The sequence below is a fragment of the Pristis pectinata genome, chromosome 10 (assembly GCF_009764475.1).
Source record: "Pristis pectinata isolate sPriPec2 chromosome 10, sPriPec2.1.pri, whole genome shotgun sequence".
Classification (NCBI taxonomy): domain Eukaryota; kingdom Metazoa; phylum Chordata; class Chondrichthyes; order Rhinopristiformes; family Pristidae; genus Pristis; species Pristis pectinata.
In genome coordinates, this window is record NC_067414.1 from 35,045,988 (window position 1) to 35,064,301 (window position 18,314).

The following is an 18,314-nucleotide window of genomic DNA, read 5'->3' on the forward strand; positions in this document are numbered from 1 at the left end:
TGAAGAATGATGGCATATCTGGTAATCTATCTAGAGAGTGGATGACGATGTCTCCATTGCTTGGGAGGATTGGGAAGTGAGATGATGAAATCAATCACAGAAATTCTGTGGGGCTATTTGTCATAACTCTTGATAAGGAACCAACAAAATCCTTTAGAAATGGTACATAACAGCTCCTTGCCCAAGAGCTCCAGTGTTAACCTGTAAAGTTCTGATACAACTCCAAGAACATCAGGGCCACTGAGTGAAAGAACAACCAGAAATGTAATTATAAATTTAACTTGTGAAACCTTTTCCTCCTGACAATGAAAATTTACTTTAGTGGGTTATTTTATTGCAATGGAGTCATTGAACCCAACAATAAATAGGAGCCGAGAGGTATTGTGGGAGCTATATAGGACCCTGGTCAGACCCCACTTGCAGTACTGTGCTCAGTTTTGGTCGCCTCACTACAGGAAGGATGTGGAAGCCATAGAAAGGGTGCAGAGGAGATTTAGAAGGATGCTGCCTGGTTTGCAGAGCATGCCTTATGAAAGCAGGTTGAGGGAACTCGGCCCTTTCTCCTTGGAGTGACGGAGAATGAGGGGGGACCTGATTGAGGTATATAAGATGGTGAGAGGTATTGATCGGGTAGATAGTCAGAGGCTTTTCCCCAGGGCTGAAATGGTTGCCGCAAGAGGACACAGGTTTAAGGTGCTGGGGAGTAGATATAGAGGAGATGTCAGGGGTAAGTTTTTTACTCAGAGAGTGGTGAGTGCATGGAATGGGCTGCCGGCAACGGTGGTGGAAGCGGATACGATAGGGTCTTTTAAGAGACTTTTGGATAGGTACATGGAGCTGAGAAAAATAGAGGGCTATAGGTAAGCCTAGTAATTTCTAGGGTAGGGACATGTTTGGCACAGCTTTGTGGGCCAAAGGGCCTGAATTGTGCTGTAGGTTTTCTATGTTTCTATGTTCTAATTCCTGTGAAACAAATCATTGCAGTTGGCACCAGCTATGGAAAAGTGTTCTTTTCACTCAAACAAATGTGTTTGAAGCTGGACATGCAATCAAGAAAATATTATGGGATTTGAGACCATTGCATTTGGTTTAATCAACTTTAACTAAAATACCATGTTGCTGATCCAATTTAGATTTGAAAATAATCACAATAATTTAGGGCCATGGAACTTTGTAAATTTGAACTGAAAATCTTCTTAATGTAGGATTCCAATTCAATTTCTATAAACATGTACCCATCTCCTGCCCTTCCCTATTACTGCTAACAGGCCATAAAACATTACATTTCATTAGGGTCCAGTTCCTCGCAGCCAAGGTTCATGTTTTACCATGAACCTGGCCTTATTGTTAGCTAGTTTCAAACAAGGATACCTCCCAATAAGGATCCCTGACTGGATCCATCTCATGTGGGGGAACTCTGGCTAATTTTTCACTTTCCTGATCAAAAAGGTACTATCAACAGTTCTTATTCTTATTAATTGAAGAATTAATTCCATCAAAGGCAATACTAATTGCCTTTTTTCCAGAATGCATCTCTGCTCCTATTTTACCAGTTTTCTTTTTAAAATGTTGTACTATGGTTTCTCAAATACATGGTTGGCACAGTGCTTTGAACTTTCAATGCACGGCACCTTAGACTTATAGCCTTCCTAACGGGGACCAAGACCCTCTGTTTATGCAGGGTTGGGGTTACAGTCCATTATTGGCAAAAAACTTGGGGCCAGATTGTGTTCTGAGCTATTGATCACGTGAAGCAATGTCCAATCAATCCAGTGAAGAGGATTAAGAGTACAGGTCCTCAGGTTACAAATGCCTGACATGTACAGCCCATACATGCGATCAAGCATTTGGGAGACCGGCAGGATGGATTTGCTTACCACTGGGGGACACTGATATCTTCTGCCACCTGGGAACTCTGTTCACAGCTGCATTTCTGACTTACAAACTGTCTGGGTTATGAACAGTTCACAGGAAAGGAATCATGCTGTAACCTGGTAGGACCTGTACATTAAAATCCAACAACATAAAATCCAAAGACGTACGGGTAGGTTAATTTGGGTTTAAAATGGGCGGCGCGGACTCATTGGGCCAGAAGGGCCTGTTACCATGCTGTAAATAATTTTTTTTTTTAAATATCATGTTCCAAAAAATAAGGTACTTTGCTGCATGCAAATATCAGTATAGATATCAATACAAACATACCCGGATATTATTTTCAGGCCAGGACTTCAACAGTGTAGCAATGTGCCCTCGGTCATGGATAGTAATAAAAAGACCCCTAAAGGATGGAGAGTTTTGTTAGAGATTTGTACTTAACAATTGAGCCAGCAAGCATTCAGAATAGATGGAGGCAAATCCCATTCTGTTTTCCTTTTTACTACCTCGATGTACTTGCATATGGAATGATCTGTTTGGATGGCTCGCAAACAAAAGGTTTTCACTGAATCTCGGTACGTGTGACAATAATAAACCAATACTAATGATGACCCTAGGCAGACCATGCAAGTGGAAAGCTACCTGGACAAAATAAAAGTTAGGCAGTGACCAATGTTGCAGATCTAAAAAGAAAGACCAATAAACCATCAACCACTCTGTACAATAAAAAATGTTTTCACTGTACCATGTTACACACTACCTATATAATATTTGGACTAATTTTTTAAACCAACTTCATGAAACAAGTTAATGAAAATCAAAAAAAATACCACAGATGCTGGAAATCTAAAATAAAAATAAAAAATGCAGGAAATACTTAGCAGGTCAGGTTACATCAACAGATGTTTCTATCGTGAAAGAAGTTTGTTGTTACTCCTCAACAAAAGGTATAATTAGTTAATTTATTTTTCTAATCTATAAAGGCAATATAAAGGTTTGAGAATCTGGCAGTACACATTAGACTCTGAACTCGGATCAAAAGAAGTGGTGCTGTAGTTTGAATAGTTAATGTGCCAGATACAACAACCCTACTTAACTTAAGAAGTCATGTTTATTATTCTAATCCATACCACTGTCTGGTACTTGGTCTTAAAAGACACAGAAGTGTGATTACATTCATGTATGGAAACAGGCCAGTACAATATTCAATGCAGTTTACCACATTTGGCCAATGCAGCATTTCTACTTGCACATACTTTCATGCAGGGGTAGAACAATAATAGCAAAGCAATGGATTAGCTCTATACATTAGAAAGTCCCATTAGCTGAAATATTCATCCACAAATGAAATAATGAAACTTTAAGCATTAAGGGGGAAAAAAACTAGAAAAGAAAAAAAAATTCGGTCTTAAAATCAACAACAGCAAATGATTCTGAAATTCCACTGTGGTTCTCCCAGATTCACAATGAATCCTTGCGGAATTTCAGAGTCAATATGTTGCTGCCTTGCCAGGTAGGATTTCAGACTCAGGCAATATCAAGTTAACTAAAGTTTTCCATAACACAATGAAAAGTTTGGACTGCAGATCTCAATTAAAATCTATCGCCCCGAGACAAGCAGCTTTCAATTTCTGAAGACAATTCACTGCAATGGGAATTATGAACAAGCTGCAAAATTTATCACTGTTTATAAATTTAGCATCCTGCTGATGACTATGAAAATTCATATCCAAGCCTCTAACGATAAAAGGTCAACTTCTCCAGATAGTTACCAGCAAATGTAATTGTTATTATTCTAGAACAGCAAATAACCAATTCCCATTGGCACTCCTCAGACAAAATTTTGGTGTTCTAAAAGCTGGGTTGTTATGTACAGCCTAAATACCTCAGACTAGGTCTGCGGTCTAAGCCTTGCCTTTATATAGAGCATTTCGTACCCCAGGGGACCCAAAAACACTGCCAATGAAATACACTGATTTGTGATGATATGGGAAACAAGGTACCCGATTTGAATATGGTAACCAACCCAAAAGTAACAATGTGACAATGGCCAGAAACAGTTTAATGCTGTTGAATGAGGAATAAATATCCACCAAAATACAAGTGATTACTCTTTTGCTCTTTTTCAGAAAAGTGCCATGGTTTCTTTTAAATCTAGTTGAGAGGGCTTTTCTTAACACCCTAACACATGTACTCCCCTAAAGGACTTTGGTGGATTGGATAGATTGTACAACAATCCAAATTTCTGGTCACCACGATTGATATGAAATTTTCATTATATTTTTAAATTACTTTAATTTATATTCCCAGCAGCAGCACTGGAATGGAATTTAAACTCTTATTTTGAGATAAATGGTCCAAGCCAATGGATATTGCTCCACTAAATTAAATTATTGTTTTAATGATAATATAATCAAGGAACACAAAGTTATTGTATGGTCTTTAAAAACCTATCTGATTCCTTGGGGAGGAGGGGTGGGATCTGGCATCCATATTCTGGTTTATTTGAGATCCCCTTCCCATACTCATGCAGAAAACTCTTAACTGCTCCTCTGGCAAACTACTCCGTTGCATTAAACTACTGTGGTGCTTCAGAATGCAACCCACCTCTACCTCCTAAGGAAAACAACAAAGAAGAGCAATCTAAGCACCAGTGTTGCCTAAACTGCACACATAGCAAAGGATTGAACAAAATAGCTTAAATAATTCTTATCAAATGATCTTAGAAGGACTGGTAATTTGCACAAAAGGCCAGGTGTAAATTACAAGAGATTTCAATTGTTATATCTCAAATTAAACAATTGTGTATCAGTAGATTTGCGCAGTGAGGAGACTTTCTTTTGAGAAAAAACAGTCAAACTACTTATGGGAGTGACCATTAAACCCTGGAGAAAATCCACAGCAGATTATAAATGTGGAACAAAGACTCGCTATACAATTTTTTTAAATTGATAAGTTGGTTTATTATTATTGTCACACATACCGAGGTACAGTGAAAATCTTTGTTTTGCACGCCATCCAAACAGATCATTTCATTACAACAGTGTATTGAGGTAGTTCAAGGAAAAACAATAAAAGAATGCAGAATAAAATGTTACAGTTACAGAGAAAGTGCAGTTCAGGTAGACAATAAGGTGCAAGGCCATAATGAGGTAGATTGCGAGGTCAAGGGTCCACCTTATCGTACCAGGGACCATTCAAAAGTCTTATAACAGCAGGATAGAAGGTGTCCTTGAACCTAGTGGTACATGCTTTCAGGCTTTTGTATCTTCTGCCTGATGGGAGGGGGGAGAAGAGAGATTGTCCGGGATGGGTGGGGTCTTTACGTTGACTGCTTTACCGAGACAGCGATAAGTGCAGGGGAGGCTAGTTTCTGTGATGTGCTGAGCTGTGTCCACAATTCTCTGCAGTTTCTTGCAGTTACAGGCAGAGCAGTTGCCATACAAAGCCATGATGCATCCAGATAGGATGCTTTCTGTGGTGCATTGGTAAAAATTGGTGAGGGTTGACGGGGATAGCCTCTTGAGAAAGTAGAGGTGCTGGTGAGCTTTCTTGGCTGTGGTGTCTACGTGGTTGGACCAGGACAGGCTATTGGTGATGTCGACTCCTAGGAACTTTAAGCTTTCAACCCTCTTGACCTCAGCACCAATGATGTAAACAGGAGCGTGTGCACCACCTCCCTCCCTGATGTCAATGACCAACTCTTTTGTTTTGCTGACATTGAGGGAGAGGTTGTTGTCATGAAACCACGTCACTAGGCTCTCCATCTTCTTCCTGTACTCCGACCATCGTTATTTGAGATTTGGCCCATGACGGTGGTATCATCTGCAAACTTGTAGATGGAGTTAGAGCAGAATGTAGCACACAGTCATGAGTGTATAGGGAGTAGAGTAGGGGGCTGAGGACACAGCCTTGTGGGGCACCAGTGTTGAGGATAATTGTGGTGAAGGTGTTGCTGACTATCCTCACTGACTGCAGTCTGCTGGTCAGGAAGTCAAAAGGTCCCATTGCAAAAGGAGGTATTGAATCCCAGGTCTCGGAGTTTGGTGATGAGTTTGCTTGGAATTATAGTATTGAAGGCAGAGCTGTAGTCAGTAAACAACAGTCTAATGTAGTTGTCTTTACTGTACAGATGCTCCAGAGACAAATGTAGGGCCAGGGAGATGGCATCTGCTAATGTTAAAGTATAACAATAAAAAGGACTAAATATAAATCGATAAGGTTTCTATAATAGTAAAATAGTCATTAACTGGGGATGCAAGGAAATGTAGATTTAAAAAGATAATTGGTAGAAAGATTGGTCATTGAGAAGACTTTAATTTTAAGCAGCATGTGATCAGGTTGTGGAACTTCCCTGAAAAGGATTGTGGGGGAAAAAAAAACACTCATAGTATTTAAAAGTTAGTTAGGCACACATAGGGAGTTCAAGGTTCAGGTCCAAGTGCTGTGAACTGATATTAGGCTGACAGCTTCAAGATAGATTTGTATATAAATATGTGAAATACAATGCACTTTATGTGCATAATGAGGTCATCACATGCCTGATGTCAGCACCAGTTCACCTGTTAATTTGCAATAAAAATCTTAGACCATTTTCAGAAGCACCCAAGGTCTACAGATTTCTCGGAATGCCAGAATTTATTAGTACCACAGGACCACCGACTCACAGGATGACCTCAAAGTAAGATAAGATATCTTTATTAGTAACATGTACATCGAAACACACCGTGAAATGCATCTTTTGCGTAGAATGTTCTGCAGGCAGCCCGCAAGTGTCGCCATGCTTCTGGTGCCAACATAGCATGCCCACAACTTCCTAACCTGTACTGTTTTTTTGGAATGTGGGAGGAAACCAGAACACCCAGAGGAAACCCAGGCAGACACAGGTCTTTCTTTTTCCTTGGAAGTGGTTTCCTATCCATCACAGGACTTTCAATTGCATCTGTTCCACCTTCCCCTCTCCTCCAACCCAAAGAAAACATATGGCTCCCCTTGTTCTGTTTTTATACCTTACTATTAAATTCAACACCACCTAGCAAGCAGTCTGTAGAGTTTGTGACAGAACTGGGAAGTTCTCGAGCAAGAGTACGGAAGCCAGAAGAGAGGGGCTGATCTCTCTATTTCTCCCTCCACAGATGCTGCCTGGCCAGGTGAGCATTTGCAGCATTTTCTATTTCAGATTTCCAGCATCAACTAACTGGTTTTGCTTTTCAATCCCTGGACAGTTATGATACATTCTCAATTTTTCCACTCTCTTCCAATGCTGCCTGACCTGCTGGGCATTCACTTTATTTCAGATTTCCAGCAACTGCTGTGTTCTGTATTTCACTGTTCCAGCATTTTTTCTTCATTTCTTTCTCCACCATTCTCTTCCTCCTTCTACTTGTACCTTTGCCAGGCACATTAGCAACCATTAACAAGATGTCAGCACTTACATCATGAATTTTATCTAGCAATGGACAAAAATGGGTGCCTTGATGAGCCCTGCAGAATGAGTAATATTTGCAAAAAAAGAAGAGAATGGTTTAAAAACATGCAAAATAAAAAGCATGTACACAATTGGTGGTGTTAATTAACATGAAGAAAGCTACTGAAAGACGAGAGGAAGGAAAAAAATCTTGTTGCACTCAATGTGACAAATTAAAAGGTTTGGTTGTTGGATAGTTCAAAGTAATGCAGATCTACAGAAGTGATGTTGAAAATTGTGGCCTGCATACGTCAAACCAGTTGAGTATGCTGCTCAAGATGTGCCTGCATTGGAACAGATACAGAAAAGAGAAACAAGACTGATTATAGGAGTTATAAATGACTGCAGAGTTCCACCCTGTAATCTAGAAGAGGCAGTTAAGAAGGATCATCAAAAAGATATTTAGTATTTCTGTAGCTGTAGGGCAAATATAGCATTTTTTCTAGAAAAAGAGGGACATCAAAATAAATGAACAAAATATAAATTTGCATTAATCAAAAGGGCATTGGTGCATTTTCTTGTGGTCATGGGCAGAGCAGTTCCCACACCAAAGTAAATTGGCTTGTTGTCACATGTACCAAGAGACAATGGAAAAACTTGTCTTGCATACTGTCCATGCAGATCAATTCATTACAACAGTGCATTGAGGTAGTACAAGGCAAAAACAATACAGAATGCAGAATAAAGTGTTATCGTACAGAGAAAGTGTAGTGCAGGTAGACAGCAAGGTACAAGGTCACAACAAGGTAGATTGCAAGGTCAAGAGTACATCTTATCGTTGTAGGGAACTGTTCAATAGTCTTATAACAGCGGGATAGAAGCAATCCTTCAGCTTGGTGGTACGTGGTTTCAGGATTTTGCATCTTCTGCCCAATGGCAGGAGGGAGAAAAGAGAATGTCCAGGGTGGGTGGGATCTTTGATTATGCTGGCTGCTTTACCAAGGCCACAAGATATGTAGCCAGAGTCTATGGAGGGGAGGCTGATTTCCGTGACATGTTGAGTTGTGTCCACAACTGTCTGCATTTTCTTGTGGTCATGGGCAGAGCAGTTCCCATACCAAGCCGTGATGCATCCAGATAGGATATTTTCTATGGTGCATCATTATGGTCCAGTTATAACTCAAATAACTGGACAGTACAGACTATAATGTTTGGATACAAGAGGGGAGAGTTGCGATTTTACGGAGGTGCAATTTTGCTGAGCCACAAAGGCCTTTGGTCAATCCTTAACAGTCTGTCTATTCTTAAGAGCAACTCTGGGGAATTTTGTCACCTATGAAGAACTTCTGCTATGTAACTAGGAGTGAACATCACCAATAACCTATCCTGGTCCAACCACATAGACGCCATGGCCAAGAAAGCTCACCCGCACCTCTACTTCCTCAGGAAGCTAAAGAAATTTGGCATGTCCCCCTTGACACTCACCAATTTTTAATCGATGCAGCATAGAAAGCATCCTGTCTAGATGCATCTCGGGTTGGTATGGTAATTGCTCTGCCCAGGACCGTAAGAAACTGCAGAGAGTTGTGGATACAGCCCAGAGCATCACGGAACCTAGTCTCCCCTCCATGGACTCTGTCTTTACCTCTCGCTGCCTTGGTGTAGCAGCCAGCATAATCAAAGACCCCAGCCACTTGGGTCATTCTCTCTTCTCTCCTCTCCCATCCCATCAGGCAGAAGGTACAGGAGCCTGAGGGCACATACCACCAGGCTCAAGGACAGCTTCTATCCCATGGTGATAAGACTATTGAATGGTTCCCTTATACGATGAGATGGACTTGTTTGACCTTGCACCTTATTATCTACCTGCAATGCACTTCCCTGTAGCTGTGACACTTTGCTCTGTACTGTTATTGTTTTTACCCTATACTACCTCAATGTACTGTGTATTGAATTGATCTGTACGAACGGTATGCAAGACAAGTTTTTCCACTGTACTTTGGTACAAGTGACAATAATAAACCAATACCAATAACTGCCAGCTGTTATTTCATGAGGGTAGACCACAGAGGAGAAGCTCTGACTGGAAAAGGACAGGTAGTAATGGGTCAGCAGCATCTTCCAGGTTGGCTAAGACAGTGAGGTAATTTTTATTTTTTGTTTCAAAAATAAACTCTGTTCATAATAAATATATACAAAGGGAGAAAACAGTGCAAAAAACAAAAGCTTGACATTCATGATTGTTACATTCAGTAGTGTAAAACCTAAAAGAGAAAAAAAAACATGAACAAACATAGCACCATTGCCACAAATGTGGCTCCCTGTGGTGATATACCCTTTCATTGCTGGAGGGGCTTCCCCACCCAACACAGCCCCTCCATGTGCAGCAATGGAAGGAGCCCAGACTGTGGTCCTTCCCCACAGAGCCTTAACATTGGCTGCACCAAGCTTCAGTGCATCCCTCAGCACGTACTCCTGCAGCCTGTCAGCAGCATTCCCTTATGGACATCTCACTGTGCTGGGAGACCAACAAGTTTCCGGCAGACCAAAAGGGAGTCTTTCACCAAGTTGATGACCTTCCAGCAGTGTCTTTCTCTGGGAATAGCCCATAGATCAGAGAGTCCTCTGTTAAACAGCTGCTGGGAATGAACCAGGACACAGACCCTTGCATCCATCTCCACACCCTCTTTGCAAATCCACAATCTGCAAAATGGTGCGTAACCATTTCCTCCCCATCACAGTGTTCCTGAGAGCAGCATGCATTGGGGGTGATGTGTCGTCAATAGAGAAAGTGAGGTAATTTTTTTTAATTCCAAAATAAACTTTATTCATCGTAAAAAACAAACTGTATACAACAATAAAACAGTGCAAACCTTTACATTTGTGTACAGATCCATCATTAGCGTTACCTTTTTATATAAAAAACACAGCACCAATGCCACACATGTGGCTCCCTGGGGGGCTACCCAATCCCGTATTTACAATATTTAGGGGCTTCCTTACCTAACCCCGCCCCTCCCTCTCCAGTGGCAGAAGAACCCCAAACTGTAGTCCTTCTCCACCGAGCCATTGCATTGGCTGCACCCAGCTTCAGTGCATCCCTCAGCATGTACTCCTGCAGCCTGGGATGTGCCAGTCAGCAGCATTCCCCTACGGACATCTCGCAGTGCTGGGAGACCAACAAGTTTCCAGCAGACCAAAGGGCGTCTTTCACCAAGTTGATGTCCATCTCTGCATGCATCCCTGGGAACAGCCCATAGATCAGAGAATCCTATGATGACAAGGACCCTTCCAGCACCACCTTCAGGATCTTCAGGTGAGCAAAAAGTATGAGAGAGTGGCAGGTAGAGTGGGAGCAACCACCTTAGTATCGGACTGAGAGGTTGAAGAGCTCCTATTGAGTGTGAAGAGCGTGAGCAGTGATCAGGTAAGGTTTTGTTTTGTCTCTTTCTTTGCAGAAGGGACTGGAGATAAAGGATTTGGAAGCAAGGGCATTGGTATGCTTCTCCTGCAAGAGGATGCATTTTGGGAAGTCACAGGGGTAGAGCACTGAAGAATGTTGATGAACAGAGGAATATTGAGGTACAAATCCACAGTTCCTCAAAAAGGCAACACTGAGATAGGGTGATGAAGGCAGCACATGGCATGCTTGCATAGAATGTAAAAATTGGGTCGTTATACTGTAAAGCACTGGTTAGAACACAGTTGAAGTATTCTGTGTAGTTCTGGTTGCCACAGTATAGGAAGGTCATGGTTGAGCTGGAGATTGTGCAGTGGAGATTCACCAGCATGTTGCCTGAATTGGAGGACTTTTCTTATGGGGAGAGATTGGATGGTCTGGGCTTGTTTTCTCTGGAACAAAGGAGGCTGAGGGGTAACCTGATTTAAAAAGGTGTATAAAATTACAAGAGGCCTAGGTAGGGTAGATAGTCAGAATCTTTATCCAATGGCCAGGGTATCAAAAATGAGAGGACATAGGATTAAAGTGAGAAGTAGTTTTAAATGGGATTTAAGGTTAAAGTTTTTTTAAAAAGCAGTGTGGAACTCACTCCCAGAGGAGATAGTTAAAAATCAGATACACTTACAATACTTAAGACACATTTAGACAGGTACTTGAATAGGGAAGGCATAGAAGGAATATGTACCTAATGTGGGCAAATGGGATTAGTGTAGATGGGCAAAAAGGTCAGCATAGATGTAGTGGGCTGAAGGGCCCTTTACTGAATGACATGGCTAAAGCTGAGCTAGGACAATAACAAAGCCAGGTGAAGTGTATGCAACAGAAAATTAGCCCAAAATAAGCTTCAAAATACTGCATTGTAAAGAAAATATTCCAATATGAAGCCTAATGCCTGTGGAAGTTAACAGTTAATGATACCAGAGAACTAATATGCTGTTAAAAGCAAATTGCTCTGCAAACGTTGCCCAAATAAGCTGACATGCAGGAACTACACAGCCCACGAGTATGCTGATTTATCAGCAGCAGATTACTGAAATCATAACACACCTATTACTAATACATTACGTTAACATAACTAAAAGCTAAAGCTACACAGATGTAAAGTGTGGCTCAATCTATCCCTTCCACAAGGTGTTCTTGCACAAGTGACACAGCAGTCGAAGAACTAAATGTGGAAATAAATTTACAAATTCTTTTGTTGGGAAAGCACAGTTTGTTAAAAGTTCAGTCAAGAGAGGCAAAAAAGGTCACAGTTGATTATTTTAGTGCCGTTTTCCCTCAGTGTACTTACAGTGGACAAAGGAAATAATACTGAGCCTCCATACTTAATTGCTAAGGAGGCTTTAAAAATAAATTGTCACTGGAGGATCTTGTTAAGGTAAGGAATTATGGAAATAGAGATAAGATAGTAATTCACAAATAGAGATGCAAAAGGGAAGCCAAGCAGAACTTTGACCAGATTGGTAAATTTTAAAAAAATAAATTACCAGGGATTTATCTTCCTCACATTTTAATTGGTTACATTTTGGGAGAATTTTTCTCAACACAAATCAAAAGGTACAATAGCAAAAGATATAATAAGAAACTGATGACACTATGTGCTAAAGTTGGGTAAATGGGCAAATACATCCATTATCCACTTTTATATATATAAAAAACTGCACATTTGCTTCTTTCTTAAAGAAAAAGAATATTCCAGGTTCTCCCCTCTTTCCGCACATACACATTAACCAGTTATGCTTTGCCCAGGCGAACACATGCTATTATAGGTCTACCAAAAATGTGATTGGTCAGGACTCTTTGCACAATATGCTTGCTGACAGCCATATTAAAACAAAATGCTTCACTGACGTTATAAAATATTAAAACTTTACAAGGTCACCTGCAGGCATGGCTTTTATCCCCCCTGTATTTTGGTCTTTATGAATAATAAATGAAGCCTTAATTATAAATAAGTATTACTTACAAAAGATAAGAATGCAGACAATGTTTTATTAAAGCCCAAGTCACAGTAAACTACTTAATCTAACAAGTAGTCAAAGTAAATTTAAAAAAAGCGAACCAAGAATTGTTGTTAATACAGGTCCAGAGAGCACTTTGACAAAAATATGGTCCAAGTGAAAATACAAACAGCAATTGATGCAAATTGAAAGTACAAGAACTAATAGTATCTAATGCCAATAGTTAAGCATCTCCTGCAAGCTGCCAAAAATACTATAGCAAGCCCAGAACTTGTTTGCCAAATAATCAATCTATCACATCACTAAATCAATTGCAGTAAGCACAGGTGGGTCTCTGTCTACCACAAGGAAAGTTGTCATTAAGGTCCTCTGCAACAGCCTTCACCCAGCAGCCAAAGAGTTGCATCCCCAATCACAGCATGGATTCCGCCCTTTTTAAGGGACAATGGACATGATCCCCATCATTCGCCAACTCCTAGAGCAATAAAGAAACTATCAACCACAATATATGGCCAACCACAAAACATGCCCTCAACGCAGTCAAGGGGAACTGAATCAACTTTCTCAAATTTCACTGCAGACAAAAATTAAATCTGCCTCATGACGCCACACAATCCGTGATCTTAACCACTGGACCCAACCTCAACGCAAATTGCTCTCAAACAAGACTGAATTATCACCTCAACACCTTCCTTAATCTTTGCCACATTGCTGCACTTTACGTCCCACTTGATGGAGCTGACTGATGGGAAATTGTTCAACCTACATCACCTCTACTCTAGAACCAAGGCCTTGCCACTTTCAAGCTGCAGTACACATAAGACTTGGAGATCAGCCTCTAAATGTGCAGAAATACACAAGGAATTTCCAACTCATTCATTGAGGCATTCAAGAGAATGGGCCTTAAGCTTACCATCCACAAAACAATGTCCTTAATCAACTTACGCCCACTGTCCTCTGCTCTTCAATAACCTGTCAGTTAAAACAGAGATTGACATCGAACTTTACATTCACTTTCAATTGGCTCCCATGGCCTTTGGCAATCCAAGAGAAAAAATATTATTTGAACATCAAGACCTCAAACCCATTACAAAGCTCATGGTATAGTGGGTAGCAGTGATCCCTGCCATCCTGTACACTTGAGACATGGACTACCAACAGTAAAATATAGAGAGATACTACCAACTATCTCTGCAAAATCCTCCAAATACATTGGCAGGAGAAACAAAACATCAACATCCTCTCTTTGCCCAACATTCTTAGTCTTAAGGCCCTAATTACAGGCAATCAGTTCCAAAGCACAGGCCACATCATCCACTTTACTTTCTTAGGAGGTTTAAGGAGGTTTGGCTCGTCATTGAACACTAACAAACGTCGACAGATGTACTGTTGAATGTATCCTGACTGGTTGCATCATGGTCTGGTACGACAATTCAGACGTGCAGGAAAGCAAGCTGCAGAGAGTAGTGGACTCAGCCCAATACATCACAGGCACATCCCTCCCCACCATCAGTAGTATCTATACGAGGCACTGCCTCAAGGCGGCAACATCGATCATCAAAGATCCCCACCATCCAGGCCATGCTATCTTCTCGCAGCTACCACTGGGCAGGGGATACAGAAGCCTTAAGTCCCACACCACCAGTTTCAAGAACAGCTACTTCCCTTCAACCATTCTATTCTTGAATGAACTGGCACAACCCTAATTGGTATTGGAATTGGTTTATTATTGTCACTTGTACCGAGGTACAGTGAAAAACTTGTCTTGCACACCAATCGTACAGGTCAATTCATTACACAGTGCAGTTACATTGAGTTAGTACAGAATGCATTGAGGTAATACAGGCAAAAACAATAACAGTACAAAGTAAAGTGTCACGGCTACAGAGGAAAGTGCAGCGCAGGTAGACAATAAGGTGAAAGGTCACTACACCACTGTGACCACTTTGATCACTTTGTACTAAAATGGATTTGGTGTTTACTTTTTGTTCTAATTGGTGTTCTTTCTTGTAAGAATTCCATATAATTAATGTTTAATATGTTTTTCTTGTGAATGTTGCTTACATGATGCTATGTACCCGTGATGCGGCTGCACCTGTGCATACATGTGCTTGTGCATATGACAATAAACTCGACTTTAACCTACCTGACACCAGACTCCAGAAACAGACCATCTATTTGAGACCACTCAAAATTAAGGAGAATTTGGGATGGCATTGAAAATCTCAAGTCCATTTGTCATGAGCACACAGAAGCTTAACATAAAACAAAAGTGGAAGAAACGCACCACCTCCCACTCTACCCACTTGCTCACCCCATCGAGCATCTCCTGTCTCACCCACAACAGTGTCTGCAGGTCCTACATTACTGTGGGTCTGGAGTCACGTATTGATCAGAATATCGAAGACCAACTAGAACAAGGGCTTCAGAACAAGTAGAAGCAAATCATGCTCAATCCTACTGGATTGCCCAAGACTGCATTCTGGTCTGACATGGGCATCTTAAATATGCGCAGTTAAGTATTTAATTATGAAAGAGAGATCGGTTTCCCTCCCACACCCCACAAGTGTTTTTAAATAAACATTCAGTGTGTAAAACATTTTGTTCAACTTAGTAAGATTGCATTAAAAAGAACACTTGGGATTGTAATGACATAGATGCATATGGGATCTGAAATTACAATTTACATTATTTGGCATTTTAAAAATGTGTATGTTCTGGATATACTTCATTTTTACAAGGCATTCTACTCCCCCAGCACACATCACCATCTGCTATATCACAAACAGGAATTGAGGGAAGAAACAAAAAAAAACAGGATCCCAGAAGGCTAGTGCAGTCTAAGAATGGAGCCAAAAAACCCTAATTTCCCACTCCTTTAAATATAAATAAGTAGTGCACTCTTTTGGTCTCCTGGTTCAGACATTGTTGTGATTTCAAACTATTATTCAGATTCGTTCATTGCTCTTCACCACAGGATTTTTAGTTTTACTTTATTCACTTACTTTTTTCCAGTTTACATAGGCCTTTCATTGCTCAAATGGAGTAGAATACAGGAACACACAAAATGCTGGAGGAACTCAGCAGGTCAGGCAGCATCTATGAAGGGAAGTAGCAGCTGACATTTTGGGTTGAGTCTCTTCAAACACTATTGCCTCAGGAATACTCAACTCCTTTTGGAATACTGGAACAGCAGCAAACAGGATCCACACATACAGGATTACAGACCACCTCTTGCACAACCATGAACTTGTCTTCAGTTGTGTCCGTTTCTTATTTGCATTAGGTCTTGCTTTTGCATACTGTATGGTATAATTTTATGTATAATTTATGTATATTTTACATACTGTATGTTGTCAGTACCAACGTGCACATGACACTGCTGCAAGTTTTTCCATTGTACCTGTACCTCACCATACTTGCGCACATGACAATAAACTCGACGACCTGAAGATGAGATTACAGGGTCAGTGGAAATGGTGACCATGAAACTATAGAATTGTTCTAAAATCTGATTTAGGGGAGGAAATTAACGGTCTTCATCTATTCTAGTGAATATAGCACTCAAGATCCATAGTAATGTAGCGGATTTTTAACTGTTCTCTGAAATGACCAGAAATAACCATGCAGTTTAAATGCAATTCAGGATGCACAATAAATTATGGCCTTGCCAAATGATGCCTACGTATAAAACAATTAATGAAAATGATTTGTTTTATTTCAATCATTCTGGTGTTCTGTTCAGCCTGTTTTTAAAAATCAAATCCTTGGAAATCACGATGCCTGGGTTTCAATTTCATGTCCTTTCTTAATCTTAAGCATCTGTCAAATAATTCCTCATTCTTCTTTCCCCCCCACCTCAGAACCACATTTAGTCTGTCTTTAGGGGCATCATCTCACTGCAGCCAACAGTGGCGTAATTGCCCTTCAATCATTCTCAAGTACCTAACTTACAGTTAGAATTGTGCATTCAAGTATTGCTTAAACCATTGTTTATATTGGCAATATAACATTTCGGCTTTTCAAATCTAATCCCTTCAGAAATGAAGCCCAATGGTTTGAGTACTTTTTTTGTAAGTGGCCTTATCAATAGCTCATATTTTGATTCTTATGTACAACTGTGACCTGGATCCCTTTGATCCTTTGACCTGTTTATATATTTTTCCATCCGTCTCTCCTGCCCCCCCTCCCCAAAGGAGTATGTGATCTTAATCTTCCAACCACATCGCATCATATGAATACCAGAAATAGAAGTGGGCCATTCAAGTCATGTCTGCTCTTGCATTCAGAAATGTCATGCTTGATATTTTACCTCAGCACTGCTTTCCTGCTTCAAGTTCCTGGGCATCAACATCTCAGAGGATCTATCCTGGGCCCAACACATTGAAGCAGTCAAGAAGGCATGCCAGTGGCTCGACTTCATTAGGAGTTTGAGGAGATTTGATATGACACCAAAGACTCTTACAAATTTCTTTAGATGTACAGTGGAGAGCATTCTAACTAGTTGCATCACAACCTGATATGGAGGCTCCAATGCACAGGATCGCAAGAGGCTGCAGAGGGTTATAGACTCAGCCAGCTCCAGCATAGGCACAACCCTCCCCACCATTGAGGACATCTTCAAGAGGTGGTGCCTCAAGAAGGCAGCATCCATCACTGAGGACCCTCACCATCCGGGACATGCTCTTCTCATTACTACTATTGGGAGGGGAGGTACAGGAGCCTGAAAACCCACAATCAATGATTTAGGAACAGCTTCTTCCCCTCCACCATCAGATTTCTAAATGGTCCATGAACACCATCTCATTATTCCTTTTTTTTTTGCACTATTTATTTAATTTAATTCATAGTAACTTTGTCTTTATACTGCACTGCTGCCGCAAAACAACAAATTTCACTTCATATAAGTCGGTGATAATAAATCTGATTCTGATGTCATCCCATATCCTGAAATTGCTATTCTTACACTCAAATCCTCTTGCAATAGGGCCAACATACTGTTGCCTTCTTCGTTATTTGCTGTACCTGAATGTTAACTTAAGTGATTCATGTAAAGGACATACAAATCCTTCTGAACATCACTGCCCTACAATCTCTTATTTCAAAAATAAACTCCATTTCTATATTTTCAACCAAAGCTGCAAAATGCACATTTTCTCACATCACGTTCCATCCATCACACCTCTATATCCCTGAATTGCCTCTGCATCTTCCTCTCTGCCAACACTGCCACCCATTTTTTTTTATGAACAGAAAATCTGACTAGATTAAACTTGATCCCTTCATCCAAATCATTGACACAGATTGTGGACACCTAAGGCCCCAGCACTAATCCTTATGAGCACTCCATTAACCTACATTTAAAATTGTATTCTTACTGCTTCCTCTTTGTTAACCAATCCTCAAATCACACCAACATATTATCCCCAACACAATGCTATTTACTTGTTTAATAAATCTTGGGTGCACCTTATAAAGGCTTATTAAAAGTCCAAATATAGCATATCCTTTAACTTGTTCTCTTGGATATCCAAAGACCAAGGGATAGATGGATAGTGCACGCAAGTTTCACTGAGATAAATCAGCCTTGATTTTATTGAATGGCAGATCA

The 18,314-nt window shown here is 40.5% G+C and overlaps 1 protein-coding gene across 1 annotated transcript in view; it reads right to left on the reverse strand.

The window, feature by feature from the left end:
- me1 (malic enzyme 1, NADP(+)-dependent, cytosolic) overlaps positions 1-18,314 on the reverse strand; it is a 241,267-nt gene that overhangs the window by 194,577 nt on the left and 28,376 nt on the right. The window contains exon 3 of the mRNA XM_052024700.1: positions 2,203-2,278. Coding sequence (XP_051880660.1) covers positions 2,203-2,278 — 76 coding nt within the window. The remainder of the gene's footprint in view (positions 1-2,202; positions 2,279-18,314) is intronic.